The sequence below is a fragment of the Nicotiana tabacum genome, chromosome 21 (assembly GCF_000715075.1).
Source record: "Nicotiana tabacum cultivar K326 chromosome 21, ASM71507v2, whole genome shotgun sequence".
Classification (NCBI taxonomy): Eukaryota; Viridiplantae; Streptophyta; class Magnoliopsida; order Solanales; family Solanaceae; genus Nicotiana; species Nicotiana tabacum.
Genome location: NC_134100.1, coordinates 31,827,047 through 31,846,026, shown reverse-complemented (window position 1 = coordinate 31,846,026; position 18,980 = coordinate 31,827,047). Strand labels below are relative to the sequence as shown.

General features: G+C 39.5%; 1 protein-coding gene and 1 long non-coding RNA gene across 2 annotated transcripts; both read right to left on the bottom strand.

Annotated features, from left to right (window-relative positions):
• Window positions 1–919: 919 nt before the first annotated feature.
• Window positions 920–1,412, bottom strand: LOC142175520 (uncharacterized). Its single transcript, XR_012704633.1, has 2 exons — window positions 1,325–1,412; window positions 920–1,220 (listed from the first exon to the last, which is right to left on the bottom strand). It is a non-coding gene; the product is annotated as an uncharacterized LOC142175520 (long non-coding RNA).
• A 333-nt stretch (window positions 1,413–1,745) lies between these two features.
• Window positions 1,746–2,132, bottom strand: LOC142175186 (uncharacterized). The gene has a single exon (XM_075241765.1). It carries the CDS (start codon window positions 2,130–2,132, stop codon window positions 1,746–1,748), a length of 387 nt encoding a protein of 128 aa, XP_075097866.1.
• Window positions 2,133–18,980: the final 16,848 nt, after the last annotated feature.

Below are 18,980 nucleotides of genomic sequence, written 5' to 3'. Positions count from 1 at the left end.
GAAACTTGGCATTTGTGCTAACAATTACCTTTTTCTCTTTAGGACAATAGAATAAACCACCTTTCGTCCCTTTTGGATAACCTATAAACACGCATACATCCGTTCTTACCTCCAATTTATCCGTTTTCCCCTTTAGCACATGTGCCGGACAACCCCAAACTCGAATATGCCGCAGACTAGGCTTGCGCCCAGTCCACAATTCTGTAGGGGTCAAGGGTACTGACTTTGAAGGAACTAAGTTCAGAACATAATTCGCCGTTTCTAAGGCATGTCCCCAAAAAGACGAAGGCAAATCGGAATAACTCTTCATTGATCTAACTATTTCCATAAGAGTCCTATTTCTTCTTTCAGCTACACCATTTTGTTGTGGAGTTCCAGGTGCAGATAATTGAGATGTAATTCCACATTCTGATAAATAACGAATGAAGTCCGTAGAGAGGTACTCCCCACCACGATCAGATCGTAGTGTCTTGATATGTTTATTATGTCGCTTTTCAGTCTCAGTCTTGAATTCTTTGAACTTTTCAAAACATTCAGACTTTCGACGCAACAAATAAATATATCCATATTTTGAGTAATCATCTGTGAAAGTCACAAAATACTCAAAACCACCTCTTGCTTGGACATTCATTGGACCACACAAATCAGAATGAATTAACTCTAATTTATCACTTGCCCGATTTCCTTTTGAGGGGAAATTTCGTTTTGTCATTTTCCCTTCTAAACAAGATTCATAAGTTGGTAGTGCCTCCACTTTCAATGAACTTAAAGGTCCATCCTTGACCAACCTGGAAATTCTGTTCAGATTTATATGACCCAAACGTAAGTGTCATAAATATGTTTCACTCAATTCAGAAGAACGTTTTCTCTTACTTGGTATCAACATTATTCAGTTCTTTAGGTGGTAACAGTTTAGGAATAGAGTCAACAACAAAAAGACCATTAATCAATGTAGCCGAAGAGAGATAACGCTTATTATGAGTAATAACACATTTATCAACGTCATGACAATTAAAATCATAACCATCTCTCATAGCGCTAGAAACCGAAATTAAATTCCTTCTAACGGAAGGTACATATAATGTGTCTTTTAAAGCTAAAACTCTACCACTACCAAACGAAATACTAATATTTCCTAATGCTAAAGCTGAGGCTGCTGAACCGTCTGCTTGATAAACATTGATTTCTCCTTTACTTAGCCGCCGCGTTACCTGAAACCCCTGCAAATAAGTGCAGATATGATTAGTGGCTCCCGAATCTACACACCATGACATGGTAGAAACAGCCGCTAAAAATGTTTCAACGACAAGTAGATGTAAATCACCTGGTTTATTTTTCAGCTTGGCCAGATAAGTTGGACACTGCTTCTTATGATGCCCGGGCTGCTTGCAGTGATAACACTTGCCCTTAGCCTTTTTCGCACCAGTAGTCGCGCCACCAACAGAGGGTTTTTGAGCCTTTTTCTTTTTCTGCCCGCCTCTCGTCTTAGAAGAAGAACCTGCCTCAAAATTCAATGCCACGAGAGGAGCTTGGGACTTGATAATAGTCTCTGCCGACTGCAGCTCATTCAACAATTTCGCAAGGGACAAATCCATTTTATTCATGTTATAATTCAGGCGAAATTGCTGAAAACTGTCAGACAAAGTCTGCAAGATCATTTCAACCTGCGTGTCCTTATCAATGTTAGCTCCAAGGACCTTCAGTTCATTCAGAAGACTCATCATCTTCAGAACATGGTCCCTGACCTATGAACCTTCAACCATTTTGGTATTCAGAAGGGTTTTCATGGCAGTCTGCTTAGCCGCACGATTCTGATCTCCGAACATTTCTTTGAGATTTTCCAGAATGTCATAAGCAGACTCCATCGACTGATGCTGATGTTGCAGAACATTCGACATGGATGCCAAAATGTAACACCGCGCCATCTCATCAGCCTTAATCCATTTCTGGTAAGCCTTCTGTTCATCATCTATGGCATCGTCTCCAGGTTTTTCTGGACATACCTCATCGAGCACAAATTTGTACTCTTCAGCAATTAGAACAATATCCAAATTTCGTTTCCAATCAACATAATTTGGACCCTCAAGTTTGTTTTGGGTAAGAATGGCAGTAAGGGGATTAAAAGTAGTCATTGTTAATCTGGGAGACATTAAATATTTAAATAGATCAAATCAGTTTGTATTATGAACATTAAAATTCAAAACACATTATATATATACAATCTATGCACCTTGAACAACAAATTTCGATGGGAAAGAAGCTATTATTGCAATATACATATATAATGACAGATTTTCACTCCATAAACTTAAACATGTCATACTCAGATGGAGAGTAAACTGTTAATTTAAGCCAAGTGAATATCAACATTCAACATATATTAGTCCCATTGAACCAACATGCATACTCAGATGGAGAGTAAATACAAATAATCAATGACTAGTATAACATAGTGATTATTCATAATATTTTTATCCGATATGGAAGAAGACCTACGTCAACGTGTAAAAACATTATATCACTGATTTTTTAAGCCCGGGGACCAAGGGAATTGATCCCCACAATTTCTGGAATTAAAAACAACTAAAAAAAAATTCAGAATTTTAGAAAAACAGCAAAAACACCATCTAAACGACCCCGAACGCCCAAAAAACGACTTTAGTCATGAATCCATGAGTATTTCTCACTGGGCCGTTTCGCATGGACCTGCCAAGTTTCAGGTCAATAGGAGTCCGTCAACTTTTTGACCTCCGATTTTCTGCCCTAATTCAGCAAAACGTGTTTTTCCGTTTTACATGATAAAATTCAACTTTCAGATTATTCTAACTCAATATCACCAATATTAAAAGGATACATCAAGTTTTCAAAATAATCAACACAACCCATAACAGATAATCACACCAAAAAACAGTGCAGATTTTCAGAAAAACAAACTTTGCATATAATTCAAAACTTGCATATAGAACATGATATTAATCCTTATGGTTTATCCTAATTATTTAATTAGACGTGAGTAAGCTCTAATACCAATTGTAGGAATATATACCACAGCGGAAGCAATAACAGAATCTTATTCACGTGTAATCTAAACAACTAGCACGTATGGAGATTTTAGGATTACCTCTTGAAGCGTAAACACAACAAATCTATGTCGTTCTCCAGTTCCTCAGTTGAAAACACACTAGCAGATTTCCACAGTCTTCTACTGTGTTACCCAAACAATAACCGAAAATAGAGAATTTTGGGTGGGCAAAATTCTAGTAGAAATCGCAGTCAGAATCATAAAAAAAATGTCCAGCCCTTATATTCATATATATAGCTGCGTTTTTAGGTCAAAACCGTTTTCAAAACCTATTAGGTTTCCTTCTCCCACTAAGGGACGGTTTCCACGTTTTCTTTCCCACTAAGTAACAGTTTCCACTATTTTCTATTATTTAGGCACAGTAGGGACCACAGAATTTAATTAACAAGGCTTCCTATTATGATATTAATTTCGAAATTCTGAAACTAATTTCCATCATAATAAATTACGAATTATTCCACTAAAAATTCGTAATTGCACTCCTTAGTTCAATTTCGAAATTCTTCCATAAAACCTTATTTAACTCCCCATATTAAGATTCAGATACTAATCAATCAAATTAAATTACTGACTATTTAATTTATTGATTACTTCCTTTAGACTTACACTTAACTTATTTCATGTGTCGGATACAAAATCCACCGGCCGGGTTTACACATGAAAACTTATAAGCTTTCATAAAGGAGTATCATCAATCTCAAAATCGAGATATGGATTCCATCAACTAATTATTACTTCGCCAATGTATATCATTGTTATCCAATTTACCAGGCTTATTGACTCGCGAAAGAATCTCGCCTTTTAATAAATCAAAACAGCAAGTGACATACACAACTAATAATAATTATATCAGGATTAAGAGTATAAGTACATTAAATGGACTAGAGAAATTATTTTATAAAGTCAGTACAAAATACTCATCTCTACTTGATCCGTTCAATACATACAAAATGTACTAGCACAAGAAGTTGGATTAAACTATTCCCATAATCAAGATAAATTATATTTAATCTTGTGCTACAATTATTCCGATGATTTGTCCAATTCCATCATTAGATTGTGAACATTAACTTTTATGTCTTACAAGAACTGATGATTTAATCTTCCGTGTATAAGCTAAACTCTATACACTAAATCATCTACTATGTAAGCAATGGACGCACAAACCAACACATTGTAAGCACGTGAAACTTTATTGAATTTAAACAAGTAAACAAATAATAAGCCACCTCAACCATCACCGGAAAAAACACACATCACCTCATCTGCGCCATTGCAGACAACTACTGCCAGCTAGCAAAGTAACATTCAACTTGTTTGGTTTAGTTCTAACAACCTTTCCGCAAATTGAAGACCCCTCATTTCATCGTCAGCGATGAACCTTTATCCATTCACCACCATCTTTAACCAGCTTTTTACACCGGCAGACCACTCAACCCCAAAACGACACCTTCAACCAGCTTTTTACAACGGCGTCCAAGTCAACTCTGTCAAGTGGAACCACACCAGTTATTTCTCATCCTATGAAATATTTATTCTTTACATTAATTTCAAGTATTTACAGTAGTTTTAGAGGCCTTACAGTGAATTCGTAATTCCTCGTCGTGGTATTTACAGATATTATTTAGTATTACTATCATCATCTCACCACCAATAAAATTTCTTTTTTAAATACTGAAGATTAAAAAACACCATCCATCAATGGCGCCCACTTTATTCTCCATTCTTGGCTATCCAAACACTCCAGAATAGCGGCCCTTATACTCTCTATATTGTGACATCAGGATTATTGAATTAAATACAACAAGAATTTAACGATTCCATTGCCGCACATGACCTTAATTTTGTACCAAATGGAGATCGAAGATAAGTACCGGGTGATGAATAGTGATTAGGTGAAGAAAAGGGTTCTGTGATGTGAAATAAATTTTAGAAGACAAAAAGAAAGTAGGTAAAGCTGTAGGTTTTGGACAGAGATTTAGAAGAAAAGAGAGGAAAGATGAAACGAAGAAGAGGAGGAAAGAAGAAAAACCAAAAGCACAAGAGTAAAAGGAAAGTAACGAAGAAGATAGATGAACGGCGGGAAAGGGTATCCAATGTGGAGAGAGTTTTTTTTTAACTTCCACGTGGCTATTATTTATTTTATACATATTGTCTGAGGTGCTTAATAGGCACAATTTTGTTAGGGTTGGAGTGTTCAATAGGTACATGTCTTATTTAGAGTGTCTAAATGAAAATTAGAGCCAAGTTTAAGGGCTGCATATGTATTTGGCCATTTCCAAACATTTTGAAGGAACGTGGATCACTCAAATTGATGCTACCATAGGAGAATTCCTTATTAAGAAATGAAATTGCACTGTATGGTTTTATATGCCTATATATAGGGAGAAGCATAAAATGTACAGCATTCTTAACACAATACCAATTAGCAAATGTAGTTTTGAATAACACACACTTCCTAGAGCACTCAAACATCCATTTCATCTTAACAAATCTCTATTGCAAATTTCTCTATGGCCTGTATTCAGCATATCTATATAAGTATTTTCTTTCTTGCAATAATTACTAGCCATCATATTCTATTTGCTGAGGGAAGACAACTAAAAGCATTGAAGAAACAGGAGTTTGATTCAACTCATAACCCAAGAGAAAAAGAAAATCATGGAAGTCAAGTTATCAACTCAAAGCAAAACTCTGCAACTGACTTTAACAGCAAAAGGAAAAGCAAAAATTCCTCTATTTCAGGGCCTAAAGGAAGCTTAGATGATCTCAAAGATCACAGCCCTGGTATAGGTCATTCTTTTCGGAATGAAAATATTGGTGTAAATATTTTTCGTTTACACTGTCTAGTCATAACTAAAGGTAACTGTTCATAATACGTGAGCTAGTTACCTGAAAATTAGTCGCAGAACAACCTGCTACGACATGTTAAGTTATACTGATAGTGTAAATCGCACTATTAGTGTATATAGCTTAAATCCATGTGTTTATAGGTACATAAAGTTAGTTATGCAGTTAGCATTCTCTCTTGTAAATCTAGGGTTGGTGACATTTTTTAGGATATTACTTAAAGCTTGGAAGTGTATTTTCACTAGGAAGAAATGTACGTGTATGTACTATGTAAATATAAAATGTACATTTCATTTTAGTACAATTATGGTCTGGAATAAACTTATTGTACCTTAAGTGATGGTTCACGCAATGGATTCCTCTTTCCTCTCCCAAATAAAAATATTTGAAAAGATATAAGATCTAGAATGAGAGACGTGAATTAAGAAGTTGAATTCGATGAGTTTAATTTTTAAATCTTCACCATTGAATCAATTGTGTTTATGAAATTACAAATTCAAAATTTAATACCCCCTCCGTTAATTTATATGAACCTATTTCCTTTTTAGTCTGTGCCAAAAAGAATGACCACTTTCCATATTTGAAAATAATTTACATTTATGCAATGATTTATAACCACACAAAATATATGTGTCTAATTTTACACAACAAGTTCAAAAGTCTCATCTCTTTCTTAAACTCCGTGCCCAATCAAATAAGTCTACATAAATTGAAACGGTCGAGTACTTCTTAAAAATTTATTAAGTCTTCACATATATATTACATCCGAGTCAACAATATTGGGTTCAATTGAATTGAACCCATTGAGAAAAGCTCTATTGGCCTATATATGGCGAGAATCTTTTTCTCTTTAGAATTTGAATAAAATCTGAAATTCCAATCAGCAATTTGTTATGCCCCTCTATCGAGAAGTATTTCATATTCCATAAAACAACCCTTAACCTGAGTGTGTTCTTCCAACTTTCCTTCTCTTTTTTGCTCGGACAACTTAATATGCGACACACACCCTAGAATGTAGTTTAATTAATTGCCAAAACACACCATAATTTGGCAATATGTAGATGTCAAAATCATTCAATTTTAGCCTACAGTCTGGACCTTAGAAAAAAAAGAAATTTAGCCTACAGTTCATATCATTTCTCATTCTTTGCACCATAAGTATAGTAGAGTGTAGTGTATGCTCCATATATAATTCTATAGGGCTCAATAAAGACAATAAGGGTTCGTTTGGTAGGATGTATTAGGAAAATTAATATATGTAGTAGCTTTAGTATCATTAATCTCTTGTTTGGTAGTATTTTTCAATATATATGTATAATTAATACTTGTATTAGTTATACACTATATTCAGTATTATTCGTATATATAACAATAATGGCATTAGCAATACCATGAGTTCATAATACATGGATAAGCATGTATAAAGATAAAACTGCCCTTTCAAAACCTTAAGATGATATTTTCGTAAACAAATAATTTTAAAAGAAAATTATGCAATGCATGTTATTTTTAATACATCAAACCAAACAGTTGATAAGAAAATAATCACAACATAACTAATCTCACATTACTAATACACTTTATTCAGTACTATTTTTATACACCCTACCAAACGACCCAGAAGGCACGAAAATATAACGAGTCTAGTTAACAACCTTACATACCTTTCCTTAATAAAATCAATGGCAGTTAATTAAATTCTTTTAATATTAAAGCAACTATCGCATTCCCCGAAGACCATTCGAAAAAGTAGTAGCACTTGTTAAGTTGGGGTAAATTACTGCATATTCTATTTGATAGCTCTCATACGAGCCCCCCAAAATATGAACAATTACTAATATAGAAAGCACAAACAAGTGGAGCTGACAGTGATAGATTACCATGTTACCAAATGGAGCATAGTACAACGATATCCTTTGATTTATAATTACTAATAGCAGGCTAGACAACTAAGAGAAAAGAGAAGGGGGGAAAAGGCAAACTTTGCACGTAGCAAAAAGCAATGTAAAGCACTTTTTCAATTGTGTATATATGTAGAGAATAGGCAATTAAATAACATAAAGGCATATGCGATAGGCGATTTGCAAGAGCTGAGTTCCAAATTTTCAACCTGCAAATACAATTGTTATCACGATCCGGATTTACCATCATCGAGAGTCGTGATGACGCCTACTAGTGAAAGCTAGACAAGCCAATCATTCCAAATATTTTACCTTTTTCTATTTTTAATCCTTTAACAGTTGTGAATTAACATTATATAAACAACGAAAATAATATAGCGGAAGAATGAAAGGTAACAATTTAAAATAATACTGATACAATTCCATAAACATAAGATACACAGAATTGGTATCACAATCTCACAGACTGTCTAGGAATACAACAAATAGGGGTCCGAAGATAAATACAAGGCTGTTTCTGAAATACATAAAAGAAACAGTATGGAAAGATAGAAGGAGACGGCAAGGCCTGCGGACACCTGCAGGACTACCTCGGGTCACCTGGTGGACTGAAGGCAGCAACCTCACTGCGGTCCAAAAGCTGCAGCCCCGAGATCTGCACACAATGCAGAGTGTAGTATCAGCACACTCGACCTCATATGCTGGTAAGTGCCAAGCCTAACCTCGGCGAAGCAGTGACGAGACTAGGACAATACTACCAAATAAACCTGTGCAGTTAAATTATATACAACAGAAAAATAAAGGCAGAAATTTACAGTTAAGGATAGGAGGGGGAAACATGCTGCGGGGAACAACAATTAACATCAGAAAACCAACAGATAAATTTAAAGAACACCATAATTCAATTATCAGCAAGAATCAGAAATCAAAGACAAGTGCACGGCATCACCCTTCGTGCTTTTACTCTCGTCATCACCATAAGAATCGATATAATCGGCACGACATCACTCTTCGTGCTTTTACCTCACATAATCATGGCACGGAATTTTCCTTCGTGCATTATCACTCATATCATGGCACGGCATTGTACATCGTGCGGCACGACATCACCCTTTGTGCTTTTACCTCACAATATTGGCACAGCATCACCCTTCGTGCATTAACACTCTCAAAATCATGCACGACATCACCCTTCATGCTTTACACTCTTCCTCACCCAAGCAACAATCACAAAGCAATTTGGGCAAGGGAATCAATAATATCACAATAAAATCTCGGCAAGGGAACATTAGCATAACAACAATATCCCGACAAGGGAAATAATATCATGAGTAATAACATCCCGACAAGGGAGATAATATCAAAAGCAATAACATCTCGGCAAGGGAGACAATATTATAAACCTCTTCTCTTTTCCACATTTACTTTACAACTCAATTTTCAACTTGAGCCAACGCTCTACAATGTTCAATTACCAATAATATTTCCACAAGCCTTGTTCAACAATAGAAATCATCATATAAAACATGGACAATACGAAACAGAGTCACATTAATCATAGTATAAGACTCAAGGGCATGCTTGACACCAGCGTATAGATACTCGTCACCATGCCTATACGTCGTACTCAACAATTAACACATAGCAAATAAGACACAACTCATAATCCCTCAAGCTAAGATTAGACCAAACACTTACCTGGATCCCACAAACACAATTCAAGCCCCAACTATCACTTTACCTCTTATTTCCACCACCAATTCGCTTGTATTTAGCCACAATTTACTTAACGATATCAATAAATGCTAAATGAATCATTTCTAATGCATGAAAATAGGTTTTCCAATGATTTTCCCAAAAAGTCAAAAATCGACCACGGACCTACATGGCCAAAATTCGAGCTTCGAACCAAAACCCGATTACCCATTCACCCACGAACTCAAATACATAATTTATTTTGAAATCGGACCTCAAATCGAGGTCCAAATCCCCAAAAATTGAAAATCCTAAGTTCTACACAAACCACCTAATTTCCCCCATGAAAACCCTTGATTTTGAATTGAAATCATGTAAAAAAATGTTATAGATTAAAGAAAATGAGTTAGAAACAACTTACAACTGATTTAGAGAAGAACTATTCTTTAGAAAATCGCCCAAGAGAGCTTAGGGTTTGAGAGAGTTTGAAAATGAAGAAAAATGTGTCCAAGTGCTAATTAACTGGTCGCAGATGTCGCATTTGCGACCAGGATTCGCAATTGCAAACCCCTTCAAGACCTATTGTCTTCGCAAATGCGAAGAATCTGTCGCATTTGCGACCAAGGGAAAATCCGGTCACCTTCGCATTTGCGAGGGACTAGTCGCATTTGCGACATCGCATTTGCGAGAAATGGTCGCATTTGCGACCAAGGCCTGCCCAGGCTTGGTTCTCATTTGCGACACTGGAGTCGCAATTAGCAAGCCTGTCCTCTTCGCAATTGAGAAGCCTGATCTCGCAATTGCGAGATCAGAGGCCTGGGCAAAAATACCAAATACTAGCACTTGCTCCTAAGTCCAATTTCACTCCGTGGCATATCCAAAACTCACCCGAACCCTTGGGGCTCCAAACCAAACATGCACGCAAGTCCAAGAACATCATACGGACTTGCTTGTTCGATCAAATCATCAAAATAACATCAACAACTATGAATTAAACCTCAAATTCATGAAATCACTCAAGTACATAAAAGTTACTATTTTCTCAACTATAGGTCCGTTTTATACCAAACCAACTCCGATCTTTACCAAATTTTACAGAATTATCTTAATTATTATTTCAAACTTGTACCGGGCTTCAGAACCAAGATACGGGCCCGATACCATCAAGAAAATGTATCAATTTACTTCTAAAAACTTTTATATTTTCTAGAAAATAATTTTCTTTAAAAATTCATTTCTATGGCTTGGGATCTCGGATTTCGATTCCGGGCATACGCCTAAGTCTCAAATTTTACTACGGACCCTACAAGACCGTCGGATCACGGGTTCGGGTCTGTTTACCAAGAATGTTGACCAAAGTTAACTTTATTTAATTTTAAAAGCCAATTTCCATATTTTACTTAGTTTTCACATAAAAGCTTTTCGGAAACGCGTCCGGACTGCGCATGCAAATCGAGGTAAGACAAAAAGAGGTTTTTAAGGCCTCAGAATACTGAATTTACTTTCAAAACGAGTGATGACCTTCACATTCTCCACCTCTAAAATAATTGTTCGTCCTCGAACGGACATAAGAAAAGTATCTGAGTCGGAGAAAAGATAGGGACATCGGCTCTGCATATCAGACTCGAACTCCCAGGTTGCTGCCTTAGCAAGCTAACCTCTCTACTGAACACGAATAGAAGGAAAACTCTTCGATCTCAACTGACGAACCTGTTGGTCTAGAATAACTACTGGCTCCTCCTCATAGGACAAGTCCTTGTCCAATTGGACAGTGCTAAAGTCTAACACGTAGGATGGATCACCATGATACTTCCGAAGCATGGACACATGAAACACTGGATGCACGGTTGAGAAACTTAGCGGCAACACAAGTCTGTAAGCCACCTCTCCCACTCGATCATGAATCTCAAACGGGCCAATGAATCTAGGGCTAAGCTTGCCCCTCTTCCCAAACTTCATCACGCCCTTCATAGGCGACACCCGAAGCAACACCTGCTCGCTGACCATGAATGCGACATCACGAACCTTACGGTCGGCATAACTCTTTTTCCTGGATTGAGCTATACGAAGCCTATCCTGAATGATCCTGACCTTGTCCGAGGCATCCTGTACTAGATCCGTACCCAATAACCGAGCCTCTCCTGGCTCAAACTATCCAACCGGTGACCGACACCGCCTACCATATGAAGCTTCATAAGGAGCCATCTGGATGCTTGACTGGTAGTTGTTGTTGTAGGCAAACTCCGCTAAAGGCAAGAATTGATCCCACGAGCCCCCAAAGTCAATGACACAAGCTCAGAGCATATCCTCCAAAATCTGAATAGTATGCTCGGACTGCCCGTCCGTCTGAGGATGAAATGATGTGCTCAACTCGACCCATGTGCCCAACTCTCCCTGAACTGCCCTCTAGAAATGTGAGGTAAATTGTGTACCTCGATCTGAAATGATAGACACGGGCACACCATGAAGACGAACAATCTCCCGGATATAGATCTCAGCTAACCTCTCAGAAGAATAGAAAACTGCCACATGAATGAAATGTGTTGACTTGGTCAGCCTATCAACAATAACCCACACTGCATCGAACTTCCTCTGAGTCCGTGGGAGTCCAACAACAAAGTCCATAGTGATATGCTCCCACTTCCACTCAGGAATCTCAATCTTCTAGAACAGACCACCAGGTCTCTAATGCTCGTACTTTACCTGCTGACAATTCAAATACCGAGCCACATATGTAATAATATCCTTCTTCATCCTCCTCCACCAATAATATTGCCGCAAATCTTGATACATCTTAGCGGCACCCGGATGAATAGAGTAACGGGAACTATGGGCCTCCTCTAAAATCAACTCTCGAAGTTCATCTACATTAGGCACGCAAACTCGACCCTGCATCCTCAAAACTTCATCATCTCCAGCTGTAACCTGCTTGGCACCTTTGTGCTGCACTGTGTCCTTAAGGACACACAAATGGGGATCATCTTACTACCGATCTCGGATACGCTCAAATAATGAAGAACGAGCGATTGTGCAAGCTAACACACGGCTGGGCTCAAAAACATCCAACCTCACGAACTAATTGGCCAAAGCCTGAACATCCAAAGAAAGCGGTCTCTCACCGACCGGAATATACGCAAGACTGCCTATACTGGCTGACTTTCTACTCAATGCATCGGCTACCACATTGGTCTTTCCCGGATGATATAAGATGGTAATATCATAGTCTTTCAATAGCTCCAACCACCTTCTCTGCCTCAAATTTAGCTCCTTCTGCTTGAACAAATACTGTAGACTCTTGTGATCTGTGAACACCTCATATGACACGCCATACAGATAATGCATCCGAATCTTCAATGCGTGAACAATGGCTGCTAACTCCAAATCATGAACTGGATAATTTTTCTCATGAATCTTCAATTGTCGTGAAGCATAAGAAATGACCTTGCCATCCTGCATCAACACCGCACCAAGTCCAATACGAGATGCATCACAATAAACTGTATATGGCCCTGAACTTGTGGGCAAAACCAACACCAGCGCCATAGTCAAGGCTGTCTTGAGCTTCTAAAAGCTCGTCTCACACTCATCTGACCACCTGAACTAGGCACCATTCTGGGTCTACCTGGTCATCAGGGCTGCAATAGACGAAACCCCCTCCACAAACCGACGGTAGTAGCCTGCCAAACCCAAGAAACTCCGGATCTCTGTAGCTGACGCGGGTGTAGGCCAGTTCTTGACTGCCTCTATCTTCTTCGGATCCACCTAAATACCCTCTACTAAAATAACGTGACCCAAGAATCCAACTGAACTCAACCATAACTCACACTTCGAAAACTTAGCATACAACTAGCTATCTCTCAAAGTCTGAAGAACAACTCTCAGATGTTGCTCATGCTCCTCCCGGCTACAGGAATAGATCAAAATATCATCAATGAAGACTATCACAAACGAATCTAAATAAGGATTGATCACTTAGTTCATTAAATCTATAAAAGCTATTGGGGCATTTGTCAACCCAAACGACATCACCAAGAACTCATAATGCCCGTACCGAGTGCGGAAAGTTGTCTTAGGGATATCAGATGCCCTAATCCTCAACTGATGGTAGCCAGATACAATCTTTGAAAATACCTTGGCACCCTGAATCTGATCAAACAAATCATCAATTCTCGGTAATGGATACTTATTCTTGATTGTAACCTTGTTCAACTGCCGGTAATCCATACACATCCTCATCGATCCGTCCTTCTTCTTAACAAACAAAACCGGCGGACCCCAAGGCGAGACACTAGGTATAATAAAGCCCTTATCAATCAAGTCTTGCAATTGCTCCTTCAATTCTTTCAACTCAGGCGGGGCCATACGATACGGTGGAATAGAAATGGGCTGAGTGCCCGGAGCCAAATCAATGCAAAAGTCAATATCTGTCGGGTGGCATACTCGGCAGGTCTGAAGGAAATACCTTAGGAAACTCACGAACAATAGGCACAAAATCTACAGAAAGAACCTCGATACTAGAATCACGAACATACGCCAAATAGGCCAAACATCCTTCATAAACCATACACCAGGAGTCCCTGTTCACTCTAAACAAGGTAAACCCGGCAAGGCTACGGTCACAGTTTTGGCATGGCAGTCCAAAATAGCATGGTAAGGTGATAACCAGTCCATCCCTAATATGATATCAAAATCAACCATGTCCAAAAGTAACAAATCTACTCGAGTATCAAGACCCCAAATCACAACTATACATGAACGATGAACATGATCTACCACAATAGAATCACCCACCGGTGTAGACACATATACATGATCACTCAAAGACTAACTAGGCATGAGCAGATACTGTGCAAAATAAGATGACACATAGGAGTATGTAGACCCTGGATCAAATAGAACTAAAACATCTCTACTACAAACCAGAACAGTACCTGTGATAACTGCATCAGATGCCTCAGCCTCAGGCCTAGCTGGAAGAGCATAACATCGGGGCTTGGCCCCACCACTCTGAACTACATCTCTGGGATGGCTTTCTGCTGGCTGGTCTCCACCTCTAGCGGCCTGACCTCCACCTCTAATACCTCTACCTCCACCTCTAGCACCTCTATCTCCACCTCTAACAAGCTGAGCAGGCGGTGTAACACTCGGTGCCTAAACCATGGCACGGGAACCCTGATGTTGAGAGTTGCTTGGTGCTCGAGGGCAAAACCTAGCAATATGCCTTGTATTGCCACAAGTATAACAAGCCCTTGGCTACTGAGACTGCTGACCCTGACGACCTAAATAACCACTCTAAAAACTCTGAAGCGGAGGTGCACTGATAGGATCTGGTGGTTCACTATAGGACAACTGATCTGAATACTGCATATAAGAACCACGGCCACCTGGAGCACCATGAGAAGCCTGACGTTCTGAATGAAACGGCCTGGAAGAATGGCCTCTACCAAAAGAATCCCTACCTCCAGATGAGGCACCACTGAACCTGCCCGAATGACGAGGCCTCTTGTCAGACCCCTAACCACCCCCCTACGATAGAACCATCTCAACTCTCCTAGATACATTGGCCGCATCCTGAAAAGAAATCTCGCTCCCTGTCTCCTTAGTCATCTGCAATCAAATAGGCTGAACGAGTCCCTCAATGAACCTTCTCTCTCTCTCTCTCTCTCTCTCTCTATCTGTGGGAAGTATAAGAAGAGCATGACGGGCCAAGTCAATGAATCTGGTCTCATACTAAGTGACAGTCATAGAATCTTGCTGGAGACGCTCAAACTGCCTCCGATAGTTCTCCCTATAAGTGATAGGAAGAAACTTCTCCAGAAATAGCTGAGAGAACTGATCCCAAGTCAAAGTTGGTGACCCAGTTGGTCTAGCCAAACAATTATATCTCCACCAAGTCTTGGCAGATCCAGACAAACTAAAAACAGCAAAGTCGACCACATTGGTCTCCACTATCCCCATGTTCCGAAGAACCTCATGACAGTTGTCCAAATAATCCTGGAGATCCTCAGAAGATGTACCACCAAAATTAGTAGTGAAGAGCTTGGTGAACCTGTCCAATCTCCACAAGGCATCAGCAGACATAGCTGGCCCCTCTCCAGTCTGTGCCACAACACTAGGCTGAACTACCCCAATTGGCTGAGCTGTTAGAGTCTGAAACTGGGGAGCCATCTGCTCCAGAGTGCGAGTAGCAGGAGTCTGGGCTCCTCCTCCATCCTGAGAGATGGCTGGTGCTACAAGAAGCAAACCTACCTGACCGACACTCTCCATATGTCCCACTAGACGGTCCAGAGCATCTTGAAGTACCGGGGTGGCGATGAACCCCTCTGGGACCTGAGCTGGTCCTGCTGGAACTAACAACTAGGAATTGTGACGCATTTTACACTCCTTCATGCTCAATTTTTGATTAGAAATGTGTACAAAATAGTCCCAAAGGCTCACAAGTTGTGCTTGATTGCAGGTTTGATCAACAAGGTGACAAGATGTCAAAGATCAACTCAAAAAGAAGTGAAACTTGCACAAGTGCCAAGACAAGACAAAGCTCAGTCAAATAGGGCCAGTGCGTCCGCACACCATTTTGTGCAGTCTACACAAGTGAAGTACAAAGAGTGTGCATCTCAGGCCAAAAGGCAATGCAGCCGCAAAAGATTTTCTTGTGGTCCGCATTGGATTTACTGCGGCCATACTCGATTCAGTGCGGTCCGCAGAGCCAAGGTTCAGAGAATTGCCAGTTTGAAGATTAAAGCCCAATGCGGTTTGTGCTCCATTTCATGCAGACCGCACTAGAAGCCACAGCGGCCGCACCCGATTCTGCGCGGTCCGCATTTCCCAAGTTCAGATAGCTGGATATTCAAGTCAAGAGCCTTAGTGCGACCACACTTGATTTTATGCAGTCCGCACTAGCCCATAGGGGTATTTTTGTCTAGAATTTTTAGCTTAGTATAAACAGCTTCTTTTCCCATTTTTAGGTCATCAGATAGTTTTTGGACAGAGTTGCACTCGTGACTTCACTTCTTTTATCTGTTTTGAGTAATTTTAGCTTCATTTCAACATTGAATCTTCAAATTTAATTTAGCAATTAATTAATATGAGTTTTTATTCATCTATTTCTTTGTTTTCTTCTCTAACTATGAGTAGCTAGACCCATAAGCTAGGGTTGTGGCTCAACCCTAGTGTGGGTAATTGATGGGTCTTGTGTTTTGATGCTTGATTATCTATGGATGTTTGTTATTTGGACTAATTTCATGTTTAATTGCTGAATTAGTGATTGCAAATACTAGTTTGTGTTTAGTTGACTTTGGCTCTTCTTGAGAAAGAGAGCCTAAGTCTCTGAAATTGATCCAACAAGGAATTGGGGCGTACTCAAAAGATTGATAGCCCCAATTAAAGGGTTAAACCTAGAGATACTAATACCCGACTTGAACCTTGATTGCTTGTGAAAATTTGCATACCCAATTGGTTTTGAAAAGGTCAATTCGGTCGAAATCACTCGAACTACCGAGAGGTATAGAGTGAGTAGAATCGTGCAATGGTTATATCATACTCCCCAAATGTGACAATCACGCCTTAAACTCAAGTATCCATCAATTGACCACCTAGGCGAAAGTCACTACCCTAGTGCCTTTTAATCATTTGAACAACTCGCAATAGTTTAACCTTAGCTTATTTTAGTTTAGTTGAGCATTGTAGTTTTATAAAATTAGAATCATAATCAAAACCAAAAATGTGTAGAAGTGCAATTTGGAGCAAATACGCATCACTCATTTAGATAGACACCCGACTCCAATATCTAGCTCCTTGTAGAAATCGATCCCGACCTTAATCGGGTAAAAGCTGCTTCGACCTCTCTCGCTACTCAATAGTAGTGCAGGGTTGGCCTCGATCACTTTTTGGCACCGTTGCCAGGGAGCTAACGGTTTTGGCTATCTATCTAAATAGTTTTGTGTACTGTTCTTCTTTCCTTTTGTGTTACTAATTTATTTGTGTCACAACTTCAGGTACAAAATGGTAGCAAACTTAAACAATGCACCTCTTGGAGATCTTCTGCTGGGGGAGGAAGTAGATGACAATGTTGAAGCTGAGGTCCCTATTGTGCCTCAAGGACAAAGGAGAGACCGCCAGGCCAATGATAATATTTCAGACCCTCCCCCGCCATCTCCAAAAGTGGCTCCGAGAGTGCTTCCAAACTAAGGCTATGCAAGTGCAATTGTCCCACCCCGAATCTTGGCGGGCAATTTTCAAATAACCAATGTGATGCTGACTTTGCTGGAGCAGCGTGGGTATTTCACGGGCGCTGTAAATCAAAATGCTTACAAACATCTCAAGGGGTTCGTGGATACATGTTGAGAGAGCAAGCAAACTAATGTGTCCAAGGATGCATTGCGGTTGAGACTCTTCCCATTTTCACTTAGAGGGAAAGCACTTGATTGGCTTGAGAGACTTCCCAACCATTCCATCACTACTTGGAATGAGTTGGCGGATAAGTTCATTGCAAAAATTTTCTCACCAGGGCATATGGCTGCATTGAGAGATGAGATCTTGGCATTCAAGCAAGAGCCCACGAAACCTTTGCATGAGATTTGGGAGCATTATAGAACAATGGTGAAGGAATGCCCCAACAATGATATGACCGAGGTGATGATCCAACAAACCTTTTACCGGGACATTAACACAACAAACCAATGCATAGTGAACCAACTTGCTGGGGGCAACTTTATGAAGTTGTCTTATGATGAGGCTTGTGACATACTTGACGAGATGGCTGACACTTCTTCTGCGTGGCAAAGTAGAGCCAACGTGCCTCAGGGTGACCCCACGGTCACTTATTTGCACAAAGAGTTACATGATCATGGGCAGGCTATAGCTGAGTTGACAATTACTATGAACCAACTAGAAAAGGCACAGTTGCAACAAGTTCAAAATCCTCGCCAAGTGAATGCCATGAAGGGTGTTAACATGCTTGTCAACAAAAGAAAACAAAGAGGTCAATAGAACCAAGGGAGTTCGGAGCAATTTGACAATGATTGTGGTGGATTTCAAGATGATGGTTTTGATGAACAAAGTGAAGAGGTGCAATACTTGAATAATTATCAAGGCCAAATTGTCAATTATTCCAACCAATAACAATGGAGACCCCAAGGCAATTGGGGTAATCAACAACAAGGCAATGGTAATTAGGGGAACAACAACCAAAACTCCAACTGGGGCAATCAAAACAATCAAGAAAATTGGAATGGTAATAATAATTGGGGTGGAAACAACAATCAAGGTGGATGGAATAATGGAAACCAAGGAAATCGGAGGCAAGGCTTTCAAAGGCCCCCAATGTACCAACAACCGAACAATCCACCCCTATTTCCATCTCAAGGTCCAGTTCTTCTAACAATGATATGGGGAGAATTGAAATGATGTTCGAACAGATGATGAAAAAAAGTGCGGATTCCGATGCTCAGTTT